We start from the raw sequence: 14,915 nt of genomic DNA, 5'->3' as shown, positions 1-14,915 counted from the left end.
TCCATGTGTAAATAATATAGTACCTGTGCATTACGGTTTTACTGCTACAGTGCATAACTTACCAAATACTCGTATCTATCTACTTACATACACAACACATCCAAAAACAAATTTAGCTAACCGTAGCTGAATGAGTTCGAAGAATGATTTGGTGATAAAATTATTTAAACACTTGCTTTCTTCTCTATTTGCGAGTAAAAGTGCCTCCACTCTGTGAACCGATTGTTGCGGTGTATTCTACAGTTTGTAGTTTCCTATTTTGGGAGAACTGTAAGCGTAGAAGACCCCAAAACTCTTTACTTGTTTTTGTACTATCTATGTATGTACATAGTACCTACTACGCACTATCTAACTACTTAAGTAAATACTATGTAGTGAAAATCCCAGCTACCATAAGTACTCGTATTTCAATATTAGTGTTGTATAAATGTGCATAAATTGTATGGGAACTGTTTCCGATCCTGTAAGTGTTTGTATTGATTACACTACCTGGGAATGTACATAAATCCATTGAAAATATTAGTGGTCTTATGAAAAAGTATTTATTTATTTGTAGTGTCACACTTCCCAGTATGTTTGTATGTAACACCTTTCCATATGATCTCCGTTTAGTTGAGAGACGAAACCAATAGATTTCCGAGCATAAATCATCATTGTGAAAAGGCCATTTCATATTCTCATTGTTGTTTGCTGATTTATGTTTTAAGTTTGCAAGCGTATTAGTTGCTCGATGTTTATAGAATTTGTTTCATATTAGATACATTCACTTTGCTTAATTCCTGATTGATTTAATCCTATATTACTTTTCTTACTTAGTAGCTTGTTGTATTTGGCAAATCACTATTATTATTTGTTGATTTTTAGTATATTTAGTTGTTCTTAGAGTTTACAACATTTTAAAGCTATGATGATTTGCCTGTACGGCCTCTCCCCTGCTTAGAGGATATACGAATTGTCCGAAGTCAGAGGCTGTCAGGTTGTATAAGAAGCAATAACACAAAGATGAACTCTCGGTTTGTCAACTTAGCCGAGTGATCAGAGGTGCTTACTTTGGGACCTACCCAAATTTCGTGCCTTGAAAGACAATGAAAAATAGTGATAACGGCAGCTAAAGGCAAGCTTCGAAGTGTAATTTTACTATTAAAAAAACCTTTATACAAAAACTCTTGGAAAAACATGCTCAACCACTTATGCATACCCGCGAAACGAGCTGTGGAGTGATCTCGATCATATCCAGAGCCTATTTTAAGGATATCAGTCTTATTAACTCTTCCTCTTGGTGTGCTTAAATTCCTTGAGACTATGGTCAGCTCCCACTTTTCTCCCACCGTCAACAGTAACGTATATCGCCCTTTAGCTTCAAAGGCTTCAAAACCATAATACCTGAGGCCATAATAAATGCCTTGAGGGGACTTGGAGAGTTCACAACGTGACGCATCAAAGCGTTTCAGGCGCTGCATTAATTTGGACTTGTATCCTTTACAAGAAGGCATAAAACACCGTCGGCCACTCCACCAGAGCTAAAAAAAAAGACTCCACTAGAAGGAGAACACATCCCAACGCTGTGAGAAGGCTTCTCTAGTTCGGTTGTTAGACCATATGTATATCCAATATTGAGCTATGAAGTAACAAATATTTTAGCTTATGTTAGGTTAGAATTGCGGAAAAAACTTGTACGCCCAAGTAGCAGCTAAGTGCAATTTTGATACCATATTCCTCATATACCTCCTAGACCAAACCAGGGGGGTTGCTAAAGTTGAGTATGTTGTGGATGCTTATATCAGGAAGTTATTTTGAACTCATATGCTGCTAGTATTACATTCCGGCTCGTCATTGAAGCTAGAGCTTTGCAAAGCATTTTCGCGTGGGTGTCAACCGCCCAGCAAGAATCGTTAGTAGCCTCGCAACGTTCGGTCTGAGTTTTCTGAATAAGTTGTGTGTTCTCTTAGGGTGGTGTACGGGCCGCGTGTGTTTGGATATAAAGCAGCCTGCCGCCGCGCGCTAATTTTGATACGATTTCTGAAGATTGTGGATAAAGATTCCTTTGGCTAATTCGTCTGCAGACTCGTTTCCGGGAATGTTGCGAGGACAAGCGACCCAAACTAAATCTAGATCTAGCTAGCTAATTACTGCGTTTAAAAGAGTCCAACACTGCTTGATCAGTTTCGACTAAGGCCTTAATAGCCGCCTGACTATCCTAAAAAATAGCGACATGCTCGACGTGACGTAAACCACTACATTCTAATTGTAGATGCTTACAAAATAGGGCAGCTGGATTGGTCTTATTAAGTGCAGTGAATTAGAGAAAACTACCCCATTACCCCTGTCGTGCAAATCTTATGTTATTTAGGGCCGTAGCAACTTACAACGACTTAGCAATCTGGACAACGCTAAGTTAAGCTAAGCTTTAACCTTCTTTTTTAGATTTCCTGCCACGTGGTTTGGTGGGACAGCAAGATGCTGCTGCTCTTCGGTGAAGAGAGACATATCACTGAGAACCGAGCCCCCTTGTAGACGCTTGTTAGAAGTAATTTGTCTGATTGGACCAAGTCGATTATTGCTGGAAAAAAGTAATGCTATGGCGTCTACCAGGAGCAAGTGGAAGATAGATATAAATATGCCTGCCTGTTCAGGAGCAGGTTGCGACACCTTAGGCTTAGGGTTGCCAACCGTACTATAATATATAATATTGTACTATTTTTCCCGTCGGCGTTCTATATACTGTTGGAAAAAAATTTAGTACGCAAAAATACTATATTTCTTCAATCGTAAATACAAATATATTTCAATAATATACACTAAAAAATGTGTATTAAAATGGATGACTGTTTTACTGAAATAACAATATTAAATGAAATATTCTTTAAAATAAAAGGTAATTGTGAGTTTATAACCAAAAAGGCTATAATCAAAAAATGTAACATAACTGAGAAAGAATTAACAAATTTACTTAAAAATATTTCATTTCTACTCTCTATTCCAACAACTTCGGCATTCACAGGAAAAAATTTTCCATCATTTTTAAGTGTTTACTTTTTCTTTTAAACAAAATACTATATATATTTGAAGTGTACTATAGTTTTTCCAATTTTTTTGAAAAAGTACTATATATATCTTAGAAAATGTTGGCAGCCCTACTTAGGCCACCATACTTTGACGATCTAAAATAAATAAATTTTATTGAGGAATTATCCATAATTATTTTTGGCAAATCATCTTAGTAAAATTATTAAATGAAATACATATGTAGAATGAATTTAGCGTAGAGTAATTGGAGTTTCAGCTAATTAGGGTACTGAGTGTTAAAACCAAACTCCACACAAGTAGTACAATACTATATGTATTTCAATTTCATATTGCAATATATTTAATTTGCACAGATTTTTATTTTATTATTTTTAAGTGAATTAATTTTTCTTCTAATTCTAATTTTAATATGAATTTCCTATTATAAACAATAAATGCATTTTTTGTTTGTTATGTAAATAAGTTATTTAAAAATATATTTCCTTCAAAGAATATAACTAAAATGTGTTATTTTTTCAATAACTCTTCTCCCCCTTTTCCCACGGCTGACGTCACATGTTATACGTCACTGAAACTACAACAAAACAACAACAAAAAACACATACAACTAAAATACGATGACTGTCAACTGTCAACGTCAATGAAACACTTAACAAAAAAAAAACACGAAACTCCAACAACAACAATAACGAATGCAACAAAACAACAAACCAGATTCGAAATAGCCATATTTGTATTGATTTTTTTAAATATGTTAACAATGGGTATCGAGCACTACAATCAACCGCATTCTGTGTTTTTTATACTCGAAGTAAGCAATGCATTTTTTACCACCGTCTTTGGTCTGGGTAAGTACCATACACGCATAAAATATGTATGTATACCCTCCTTTAATAAATAAAAATCAATTTGCATGTTTCTGTTTATTATTTGTTTTTTTTTTTTATTAATGCTCGAATCCACTGTGTTTTGCACTAAATCCCAAATTTCGTTTCGCCTCCCACAACAACAGAGGCGATCGTCAAGATCATCGGTTTGCGTTATCACTACTTTACTGTGCCATGGAACGTTTTCGATTTCCTACTTGTGCTCGCCTCCATTTTCGGCATCCTCATGGAGGATATCATGATCGATTTGCCCATCAGCCCAACCCTCTTGCGTGTGGTTCGCGTCTTTCGCATCGGTCGTATACTGCGTCTCATTAAAGCGGCCAAAGGTATACGTAAACTGTTGTTCGCTTTAGTTGTCTCACTGCCGGCGCTATTTAATATTGGCGCACTATTGGGATTGATCACCTTCATCTATGCCATATTGGGCATGTCGCTGTTCGGCCATGTTAAGCTGCAGGGCGCCTTAGATGATATGGTGAACTTTCAGACATTTGGACGCAGCATGCAGCTGTTGTTTCGGCTAATGACCTCCGCTGGTTGGAATGATGTGCTGGAATCACTGATGATTCAACCACCCGATTGCGATCCCTTCTTCAATAAACAAACGAACGGAGACTGCGGCCATCCCCTATTGGCCATCACCTATTTTACTAGTTTCATTATAATCAGTTATATGATTGTGATTAACATGTACATTGCAATTATTTTGGAGAATTTCAATCAGGCACATCAAGAGGAAGAGATCGGTATTGTCGAAGACGATCTGGAGATGTTCTATATCAGATGGTCCAAGTTAGTACTTATAGACTTTGCATATATGTAGATATGCACGATTTTAAAATTAAATTCCATTTACACTTTTTCTTTTCATATTTCACTGCAGATACGACCCACACGCTACACAATTCATACATTTCGGTCAACTTTCGGATTTCATTGCCTCGCTCGATCCACCGCTTGGCATTTCGAAGCCCAACACTGTGGCGTTGGTCTCATTCAATTTGCCGATATCGAGGGGTAATAAAATTCATTGCCTTGATATTTTACACGCACTAGTCAAACATGTGTTGGGTCATGTCGAGGAAACGGACAACTTCAAACAGCTGCAGGAACAAATGGACGTGAAATTCAAGAAACAATTCCCCACACGAAAAGAGTTGGAAATTGTTTCGTCGACGCGCATTTGGAAGCGACAAGAGAAGGCGGCTAAGACTATACAGAATGCGTGGCACGAATATCAGCGGTAAGAAGAAGATAAAAAAAATTTTAAATTTAAAAAGTATACATAGTTTTTATTACCACTGAAAATGTGTTAACAAAAATGTTTCCGATTCTTAATATCCCGTACGAGTCCGGACTAGTCAGAAATAGTCAGAATTAGCCAAATTTTACTGGGAATCGATGCCGTACTCGGTTCTTTGATTATTGAGAGAACAAAAAAGAGAGTAAATAAGGTCCTCTCTGTGAGAAGTTCCCAGTTCCACGATCAGTTGTAGTGTGTCTGAAAACCAAATTGTAAAGAAGTGAAAGTATTTTTTGGTTATTTACATGTATGAGCTGAATGTGTTTACATCAAAAATAAGCAAATATTTACAATCAAAATTTGGAGGTTATGTTGAAGTTTTCAGAAGTTACCATTTTTACTAGAACGCGATCCCGTACTTTTCAGTGTTACTCTCTCGCTCTGAGCGATTTTTTATTTTTTGACAGTTTTACTACATAGTTTTAGTTCGAGGAATACGGGATTGGACCCTATGTTTGGGTGTCAAAACCCGTGTTTTTGTAAACGTGTAAATTTTATTGCGGATTCCAGTAAAAATTTTTTTTGAGACGAAAAATCCCTAGAAATAGGCGTTGAAGTTTTAGGTCTAAAGTTAAAAAAAAACCGATTTTATTGCGGATTGTGGATTTCGGCAGAGCATCCCTAATCTAACAACAACAGCTCGCCAATTTTTATTTTTTTTTTAATCGAAGAATCTTCTAGAATGTGCAGCCGATTTGGGACCCAGGTAAAAAAATTTAGATTTTATTGTGGGTCGCGGCATCTCTATTCACTAACAACGTTTGTCGCGCAACTTTTTTTTTGTTAGAGAAGAAAGTCTTATTTTGAAGTTATCGCAAATGCATATTCAAACTATTTTTTTTTTTTTTTGGCAAGATAATCCAAAATCGGCTGGACTTTAAAAGGGATGCATACGAGTCTCCCAACCAAGCTAAGCTTCTGGAGTTTCTGGCGATTCTTTGTGTGTGGCTCATCGTTGTCCTGATGGAACACACACCTCCTACTGGCCAAAACCAGCCGCTATGGGGTGATTGCTTGCTTCAAACGGCCCAATTGTTGAAGTGCAGGTCAAAAATAAGAGTAGTAAGACTGTCGTTGGGGAGTAGCTCATAGTGAATGATTTCCTGCTAATCCTCTGAATCCCTCCTATCAGTTAATTTGGTGATTCGAACAAGACAGTTTTCGCTTTTCATCGCCAGTTACCATTCGCTTCAGAAATGTTGAGATTTTTTTGAGTTGACTCGGGGGACACCCATACATCGTGCTTGGTTCCGTGACGGTCGGATCTGGTTTCTGTTTGTTTTATCGAAATTAGAGGGCGAATTTTAGAGGGAAAAACTGTAGAATATGGCGTAGACATTATCTCGTGTTTTTCCGAGAACGCCGTCCAGTGGAACCAATCTTAGTTATTGGAAAAATCTGGAATTCTTTTTACTATACCTGATATGATGCAAAATTTAAATTTACAATTATGCTTTGGTGTCGTGTCTAATTCTATGCCTTTCCCAAAATCTATCTTATTTGCTTGCAGCATGAAGAAGGAGAAAGAACGCTCAAATTCGGGTGACAGCATGACGCAGACATCAAGTCCCGGTGGATGGCAGTCCAAATTGTCTGCGCTCAATTTCTTTCATCTTCAAGTATGCACAAATGCAAATTCATATGTACTAAGTACCCCTGCCGACCTTTAGTTCATACGCTTTTGAAGCAGAAATATTTCAAAGTGTATGAACCAAAAGTGGGCAACTTTCCGCACAGCAAAAATTGCAACTTCTTTTTCAATTTTCAAATTCGTAACAGGTCAGTCGTCGCGGTACTCAATGTTCCAGCCGTGCGTCCTCACGCAAATCCTCACGTGCCTCTGATGCTTCCGATCTGAGCGAACTAGCCGGTCCTTGGCTCAACCTGCCGCTGATGTTGGTCTCTGGCGCTGACGATGTTGTGAAGGACATCAAGCAGCAAAGCGAGGAACTTGGCAAGCGGTACTAATTATTATATAATTATAAATATTTATATATATTTTTTCAAAATTGATGACTCAACAAAATTCTTAATCAATGTAATATCTACTCATTGCAATTTTTGACGAAACTAATACAATTTAATTGCATATACTTATTTACTTACTTACTATATATATCAAATACTTAGCACCCATTTATGCAACAGCATTTTGTTTGTTTTTATAAAAAAAAAAAAATGTAAAATTTGTGTCTTAAGTCCTATTTCTAGAATGTCCTCTTGTCTCTCCCTAACATATGAGTCATTGCTCGCAGATATGGTCTCAAACGTTTTACGAAGTGGCTCACAGTCAAGTGATATAAATTTGTTAGCAAATTTCAATGATTGTGAAAGAGGTAATTGTAGGCGGTAGTCTAAATCTAGTTTAGAGTAGCAAAAAAAAAAAAACAAACAAAAAATAAATAAAAACCAAAAAAAACGTATCATGTACTTAAATACTCAAAATCGTGCATACCTAATACTTAATACGTATCATATGCCTTATAAATATCACAAATGTCTCAAACTTAGTACATACAAAAAAAAAAAAAAACAAACAAATCAACTAATCTTTACATATAGACGCATTTCGCATACAAATTAAAATTTGACTTTGTAAAATTGGTCTTCATTCAGATTGCATTCTTGCATTTCTCATAATAAATCTAAATAAGTGCATACTTTTGTACTTACTCGCTCTTATCTTCATTCACATTATACTCGTACTATCAACATACATACTTGTAAAAAGAAATGTTCACACAGAACTTCCATCGAATGATTGCAACTATTTTGTGCATTTGTCAATTTCCTATTAATTTAACAACAATTTGCAAATATTTCAGTTTATATTACCAACCAATATGTATACAAAACGTAAAACAAATTCGATGAGTACAATTTGTAAGTAGTGGCATAAACTATTTTTTATAATTTATTTACTTATTATTTTTTATTTTAAATAGAATACTTCGGACTTTCTAGCGCTGTAATATATTTACTGAAAAATTAGTTAATTATGCTTGTAGTGGAAACAAAAACTACATAAAAATTTAAAACAACACTTGCATATGAGTACCTAAAAGTCAGAGTTAGTTACTTGTTGTTCGAAAAAAAAGAAAAATACAAACAAGTCACAAATCCTTTAATCCTGTCAATTACAATTACACAATAGACATGCAGCCTAATGTGCGAGACTATTTTTTTTTTTTTCTCTTCCAATGACACATTCATCCATAGCAACCACTGTCACGCTCAAAGCTATCCACGTTTGGCTTTAAACACGTCCTCTCTTCACTGTTTGTTTAAAACTCGATTATGTTCCATTAAAATACTCGTAACACACTTTCAAGTGTTGAATTTGAATACTCGTAATACTCGTAAAATGCGAAATAATGTTCGGAGTGAAATTAATTAATTTTTTGTGCCTAACGATCTTCAAAATGAATTTTCGTAACTTTCAAAATTTGGAAAATTCATTTTGAATATTGTTAGGCGCAAAGAACAAACAACGATGAAGCAACAAGAAAATTTGAGTTAATTAATGTTCTAGTTGGACGCATATCGGCGCGAGTAGACTTACAGTTCTAATGGAAAATAAGTGTTTTTAGTTATATTTTTATTAAAATTATCTTAATTATTTTTTGAAAAGACGGTACGTATTTATAAGAATACAAACATACATTACCAGCTTATTAAGATATTTAGATAACTATAAGACAGGTTCTGATGTACTTGGCGTTCTATAGTGATAATGGATGGTCTCGGCGGATCAAGGGTCTTTTTGCCGCATCAATGAATGCGACGTGGCCCAGAGAGCGTTGTCAGTTATTCAACGTAATTTTAAGATATTTTGTATCCCGGCATAGAGTCCGTAAAAACTTGTACCCACTTATAGGTTTTCAATCATTTTACCGTCGAAAACATTTTCTCATAATTAAAAATTGATTACTCTATACCATTGACGCACAAATAGAAACTAGTCTTCAGAATATACCTTTGTGAGTTACGTTGGAAATCTATTTGTTAAAATGTTAGCATGGATCCTGTTACTCATTTTTATGTCCCAAATGTTTTTTTCCAAAAATATCCTTTACAAAATAAAACTAAAAACAAACAAGTTCAGTATAACTAGATTGCAAAAACTTCCCGCATGAATGTGTATATTTGGCCCACAAAGTGTTTCCATAGAAAAAAAATTGTGCTTACAATAAAGTTAGACTAAATCCAGTTATCTCTTTTAACAATGTTGCCACATGAACCTTGTGATACAAGTACTTACAAGTTATTTGGATACGGGAATGAAAGATCATTAAATATTTCGAATTTTGGTCTGGGAATTGCGAAAAAAGAGTTTGCTTTTTTGAGTACATCCTCAGAAAAGGCCCCACCCAATAAACTAAATATCATTTCGACTTTTGAATAATAACAATTATTCTACCCTCAGCAAATTTTTTTGTGACATACTACTTTTTTTTTGTGGTGCAAAGGGGTTGTCAATGAACCCACTGAAGTAGTCCACCATTGTCCCATTCACCAATAGAAGGAAAACCAACTTGACTAGGCCCACCGTGGCAGAGAAAGACATTGAGTTATCAGCAGAGGCGAACTATTTACAGGTAACTCTGGACAAAAGGCTCAGTTGGAATTCACATCCCTCGAATGTTAGCAACAAGACTACGAGTGGGTTTTACGGCTGCCCTTGGTGTGATTACAGGTATCATGTCACTGTCTATTCTGATTGAAAAGGATGCCTGCCCAACGCAAACGGCATGGAGAGTGGGGATCTTTGGGCCACTTCGAGGCTCTCAAGCCACTGAAATTATTATTTGGCAAGCACAACAAGGTCAGAATTTCTGAAAGGGACTGCAGTGAAGCGATAGTATCTATAGTATATCGATGAATCGAAGATGGACGACGGTAGTACTGAGGCAGCCCTACTTAGACCAAAATTCCAGAAAAGTCTGCCAATGGGCACATAGCCAACAATATTCCAAGCGGAAGACTTCGCAATCGAGAAGGCTGAAAACGTGGAGCCCAAATGCGCTTGCATGGAGGAGCTCCGAAAGACTACTTGAACTTAGCCGGGAGCGTCTTAGAACTCTTACGGGCTACCTGACAGGGCACTGCAAGTAGAGACGGACTGCAAGTTCTGTAGGTGGTAGCGATGTGCGAGTATTTAAAGAACCGGTTCTGCCGAGTCCGGTTCCAAGAATAATCGGGAATTTGGACCGGTTCCGGTGCTCAAAATAGTGGTAACGCAAATGGGCCCTTTCGAAATAAAAAAGATATACAAATTTTTACAAAAATTCGAGTCTTTTGGAATCAAGTTTCGATTCCTCCGGAACGAGTTTTCGTTTCTTTTGAAATCGAGTTTCGGTTGTTTCGGAGCCGTTTTTTGGTTATTTTAGAATCGAGTTTCGGTTCTTTTGGAATCCTTTTTTGGAATCCATTGGAACCGTTTTTCGAACCGGTCGGTTTTGTAAAGAACCCGGTTCTCCGGTTTCGGTTTCTCTGCATCATTAGGTGGTTGGTGGACGAAACCCCAGAGGATATTCCCATATGACTGATATACTTGGGGAACGATTATCTGCTCCATACATAATTAGGAACATGAAACTCTCCAATTTGCTTGATTTAATTTCTTAGTCACTCCAATGACTACAATTAGGGTTTAGCACAATGCATCTTTTAAGGCCGCAAAGCGAGTATACCCGCCGTCATAATAATAATTTTATATTTTGAAAAATAACGTTGCTCTTGACAGACCGACGGTTCACTGTTCTTGGCTCATCTGGCAACCTTGTCCTTTTTTGTTTAGTAAGCTCATAAAAAACTCTAAACTCATGAAGGAAATTATTTCAAAAGCCAACTTGTTTTTTTTTCTCTGATCTAAAAAAAACCACCAGCGCCCCAATCGCGGCATTCGTAATCGAATGATACTCGTTTCCAATCGAATTCTTTTTTCACCAATACAATTTAAATTGACACTTGCTACTGAATGCCGTGCTCTCAAAATCAAATTTCGATTCTAGTTACATTCGATATCGAATTCCGCGATTCGGGCAGAGTTCAAACGATTTTTAACGAGTTTAAAGATTGAATATAATGAAGTCAATGTATTTAGTGATTATTTTTATTAGGTACATATAAAAAGTTATATAACTGTGAATTTGTTTAACCCAGTGAAATCAGTGTTGTAGCTACATATATAAAATATATTCCAACAAGTTTTCGTCAAAAATATGCAAATTTCAAATAAGCTCCACAAAAGCGAGCTAATCATCAAAAAAATTTTAGGACCAAACAGCTTAAAACTTAAGCAAAATCTAAAATAATTCAATATCACTTAAATTTATTTTTTTTTTCTCATAATTTCTGTATTATTTCATAAAATGCCACACACGAAACCGTACTACAACGCCCAAAAAAAAATATATTTATAATATATCTAAAAAATTATCTCACAACAACAACTACAACATCAACAAATACAATGTGTAACAAAAAAAAGCGGTAGCATATTCGTGGAAGCGCCTCGAGCTAATCGCCGTCGCAGCATTTATAATTTCTTTTTGCGCCATCAGGATGCAGTCGATGATAGCTTAACATCACCATCAGTGCATAGAAAAAGTAATTATTTGATAATCAAAAAAATTCGACACAACACTCACACCCACGCACAATCAACAAAAAAAAAAAAACAAAAGAAATTGCATAAAATTCACAATAAAAGAAAGATCACAGAAACACACGAAATTGCAAAACAGACACAAATTTGTATCTAATAGACAAACACAAATAAACAAACTCCTTGCCAACACTTGATGTATTGTAAATATTTATTTAAATGTTTGGAATTTGAACTCTTATATTTGTTTCTTAATACATATGTATCTATGTATTTAATAATCTACACGTACATTACACTCTCTTTTCATCACCATTTCCCATTGCCCATTGTCAATTGTAGTCGCATTTATAAAAAAAATTTAAACCATTCCCTACACTGTAAAAAACTATCCATTCACCTCCTATACATTTGTAATTAATTATTTAATTTTGTAATACACCGTTATAATCAAAGTATATATGTATGTATCTATCGCTGTGCGTGTGTCATTGAATATGTGTGTGCGTATTGGTTTGATTCTTCCCCGCAAAAATCGTTGAATCACGTGATCTTGGAGTAGTTTTGTGCTACTCTGATGTAATGCTCAGCTGAATGGAGTGCGTGCAAGGAGTAGTCAGCGATTTTTGCAGGCTTTTTGTTGTAATAAAACTACAAGTACATATGTATGTTACATAGATATGTTTTGTTTGTATGTATGTCTGTCTATCTCAACGTTTTGCATTTTCCCCTAAAGCAAATATGTATGTATTTTTCTTCAACGTCCCCTCCCCTCCTCACCAATGCAGGCATTTCACCAACGACAACAGCAATTTCCTCCACAACCACAGCCACCGAAAGACAAACCCAACCGCAATCACAATCGCAACTACAACAATTACCTACGCAAATAGCGCCAACGCCAACACGTAAACGTGCCACCAGTTTTATACGTAAAAAGCCACCGCTTGAAAGAGGTTTGTCAGCACAAAGCGCTTTAAGAGTTAACAAAAATGCTTTTGTCTGTATGTGTGTCGATGGTATTATTCAAACGTTTGAACACATTTCACTTAAAATGCATTCCACTTGATTTGTTTCAGCGGAAGGACCAACACCGGAGGTGATTGTGACAAAACCGTCACCGGAACAGCAATCGGGTCCGCTTGGCTTGAGGCCGGATAACTCAACGTTGGTGCATGTGTTGGTACATCGTGAGAGTGAGGAGTACAAGGAGGAAGAAGATGATGAGGGCGGTGGCGGCGGCGGCGACGGCGGAGGCGGCGGTGGTGGTGTGTCACCAGTAGGAGCGATTGGTAAGCTGCAGTGTTTTAGTTGGCGTTATTGTCATTACATTTATGTTACCCTTTCAAGTACTATTATCATTAGCATTGGGTACCAACATCATTCGCCATTACCATTGTCATCACCATTACCATTACAATTACCACTTCTATTGTAACAACCGTTACCATTACCGTTAACATTACCGTATTATCGCTTCGATACCCATAACCATTTTCATCGTCATTACCATTACTAAACCATTACAATTATCATTACCGTTACAATTAATTTCACCTTTACAATTGCCGTTATCCTAACCATTACATTTGCCATTCTCACTACCATTGCCATTGACATAACCATTTTCAATGTCATTACCGTTACAATTATCGTTATATTGCCATTACAATTTTTTATTACAATTACCACTACCATTACCATTACAATTCATGTTTTGCTTACCATTAACAATACCAATTACCACTAGGCTAGGTTAGGTTTCCATAACCATTATTATTATTATTGCCATTACCAATACAATTACCATTATAATTACCACTACCTCTACCGTTATCATTACAATTATTGTTACCACTACTAAGACCATTATCACTACCATTACCACTAGGTTAGGTTAGATTTCCATAACCACTGCCATTACCATTAGCATTACCACTAGCCCTAACATCACCTTAACCACAAAAATTGCCATCCCTAAAAATCGCTTAGGTCTGCATAAATAAAATATTTTATACAGGAAATAACATCGTACGCGAATATAGCGGAAATTTCGCATAAAATAACATTATTTTGTAATTTTCTGTCACTCCAGACAAATTTAAACCACCACAAATACATATTAGTCCAGGCTCCGAAGACATACGCTTCGACGACCTCATAACAATGCAACAGCCCATCGTGCAAATAATGGTCGATAGTCCTAAAGACCCACCACGCGGCGATTTCTCCGATGAAAATCAAAACGCTTCGTCTCAGGTTTACGACTACACTGCGCCAACCAACGAAGAAAGCCCAACAAGCGATTCTCATATTGAGGAGGAAATATCACCAGCAACCGTGATTGATTTAAATGAGCCAATTGATGTGAACATACAGGGTGATACATCCAAAGTGTTCTACGATTACAATCCACAGGATGCCAATGAAATCATCGTGCTGGAAACTTTAACCGAGGAGTCACCCAAATCAGAGGATCTACCACTCCCACTAGCTGCGCTCCCAGCACTACAACAATCAACAATTACTACGCCTCCAGCTTATGCGCCAACAGCCGCCGTCACACCCACAACACCTGTGGCGGCCACTTCACCAGATGCACCGGAGAGCGGCGCCACCAGCGGCGGTGCTGGCACATCTGATGAGAGCGATAAAGCGATTAGATGACCTTCATTGCAAACAGCACCGGTGACAGAGAGCTCCGGCTCATCGAGCACCAGTTGCTGTAGTTCACGACCCATGTCAACTTACAGTTCCACTTCGGCGGCAGATGCCTGTGCGATACCGGAAATGCCAAAAGACAGCGAAACGCCATCGACGTCTGTGTCTCCAACAGCAGCACCGCCACCACCAACACCTGCTATGCTGCCAGCCGTTGCCGAAGTTGTGCAGAGCGCTGAGGATGGCGCCGTCAATGCCAATGCTGCAACGAAATCCGAACACTCACAAGGCAGTTGACAATCTCGAGCATGAGGACTGCTGCTCACAATATGCCACTGCGCCAAATTAGCCATCAAATACGCGATTAGTACGAGTATTTGCTGTGGATACATCAATATACATCGTTTTACCATATTCGTTATTG

At 37.1% G+C, this 14,915-nt stretch overlaps 1 protein-coding gene across 1 annotated transcript in view; it reads left to right on the top strand.

Moving 5' to 3' along the window:
* Window positions 1-14,510, top strand: part of LOC118743291 (sodium channel protein 60E) — a 36,016-nt gene extending 21,506 nt beyond the window's left edge. The window contains exons 21-29 of the mRNA XM_036475875.1: window positions 3,742-3,875; window positions 4,040-4,709; window positions 4,801-5,160; window positions 6,731-6,839; window positions 7,000-7,181; window positions 11,714-11,832; window positions 12,619-12,834; window positions 12,910-13,122; window positions 13,926-14,510. Of these exons, the coding sequence (XP_036331768.1) occupies window positions 3,742-3,875; window positions 4,040-4,709; window positions 4,801-5,160; window positions 6,731-6,839; window positions 7,000-7,181; window positions 11,714-11,832; window positions 12,619-12,834; window positions 12,910-13,122; window positions 13,926-14,497 (2,575 nt within the window). The 3' untranslated portion in view covers window positions 14,498-14,510. The remainder of the gene's footprint in view (window positions 1-3,741; window positions 3,876-4,039; window positions 4,710-4,800; window positions 5,161-6,730; window positions 6,840-6,999; window positions 7,182-11,713; window positions 11,833-12,618; window positions 12,835-12,909; window positions 13,123-13,925) is intronic.
* The last annotated feature ends 405 nt before the right edge of the window (window positions 14,511-14,915 follow it).

The sequence above is a fragment of the Rhagoletis pomonella genome, unplaced genomic scaffold, assembly GCF_013731165.1.
Source record: "Rhagoletis pomonella isolate Grant_MI unplaced genomic scaffold, Rhpom_1.0 Rhpom_scaffold_00007, whole genome shotgun sequence".
Lineage (NCBI taxonomy): Eukaryota > Metazoa > Arthropoda > Insecta > Diptera > Tephritidae > Rhagoletis > Rhagoletis pomonella.
This window is presented reverse-complemented; position numbering and strand designations above follow the sequence as displayed.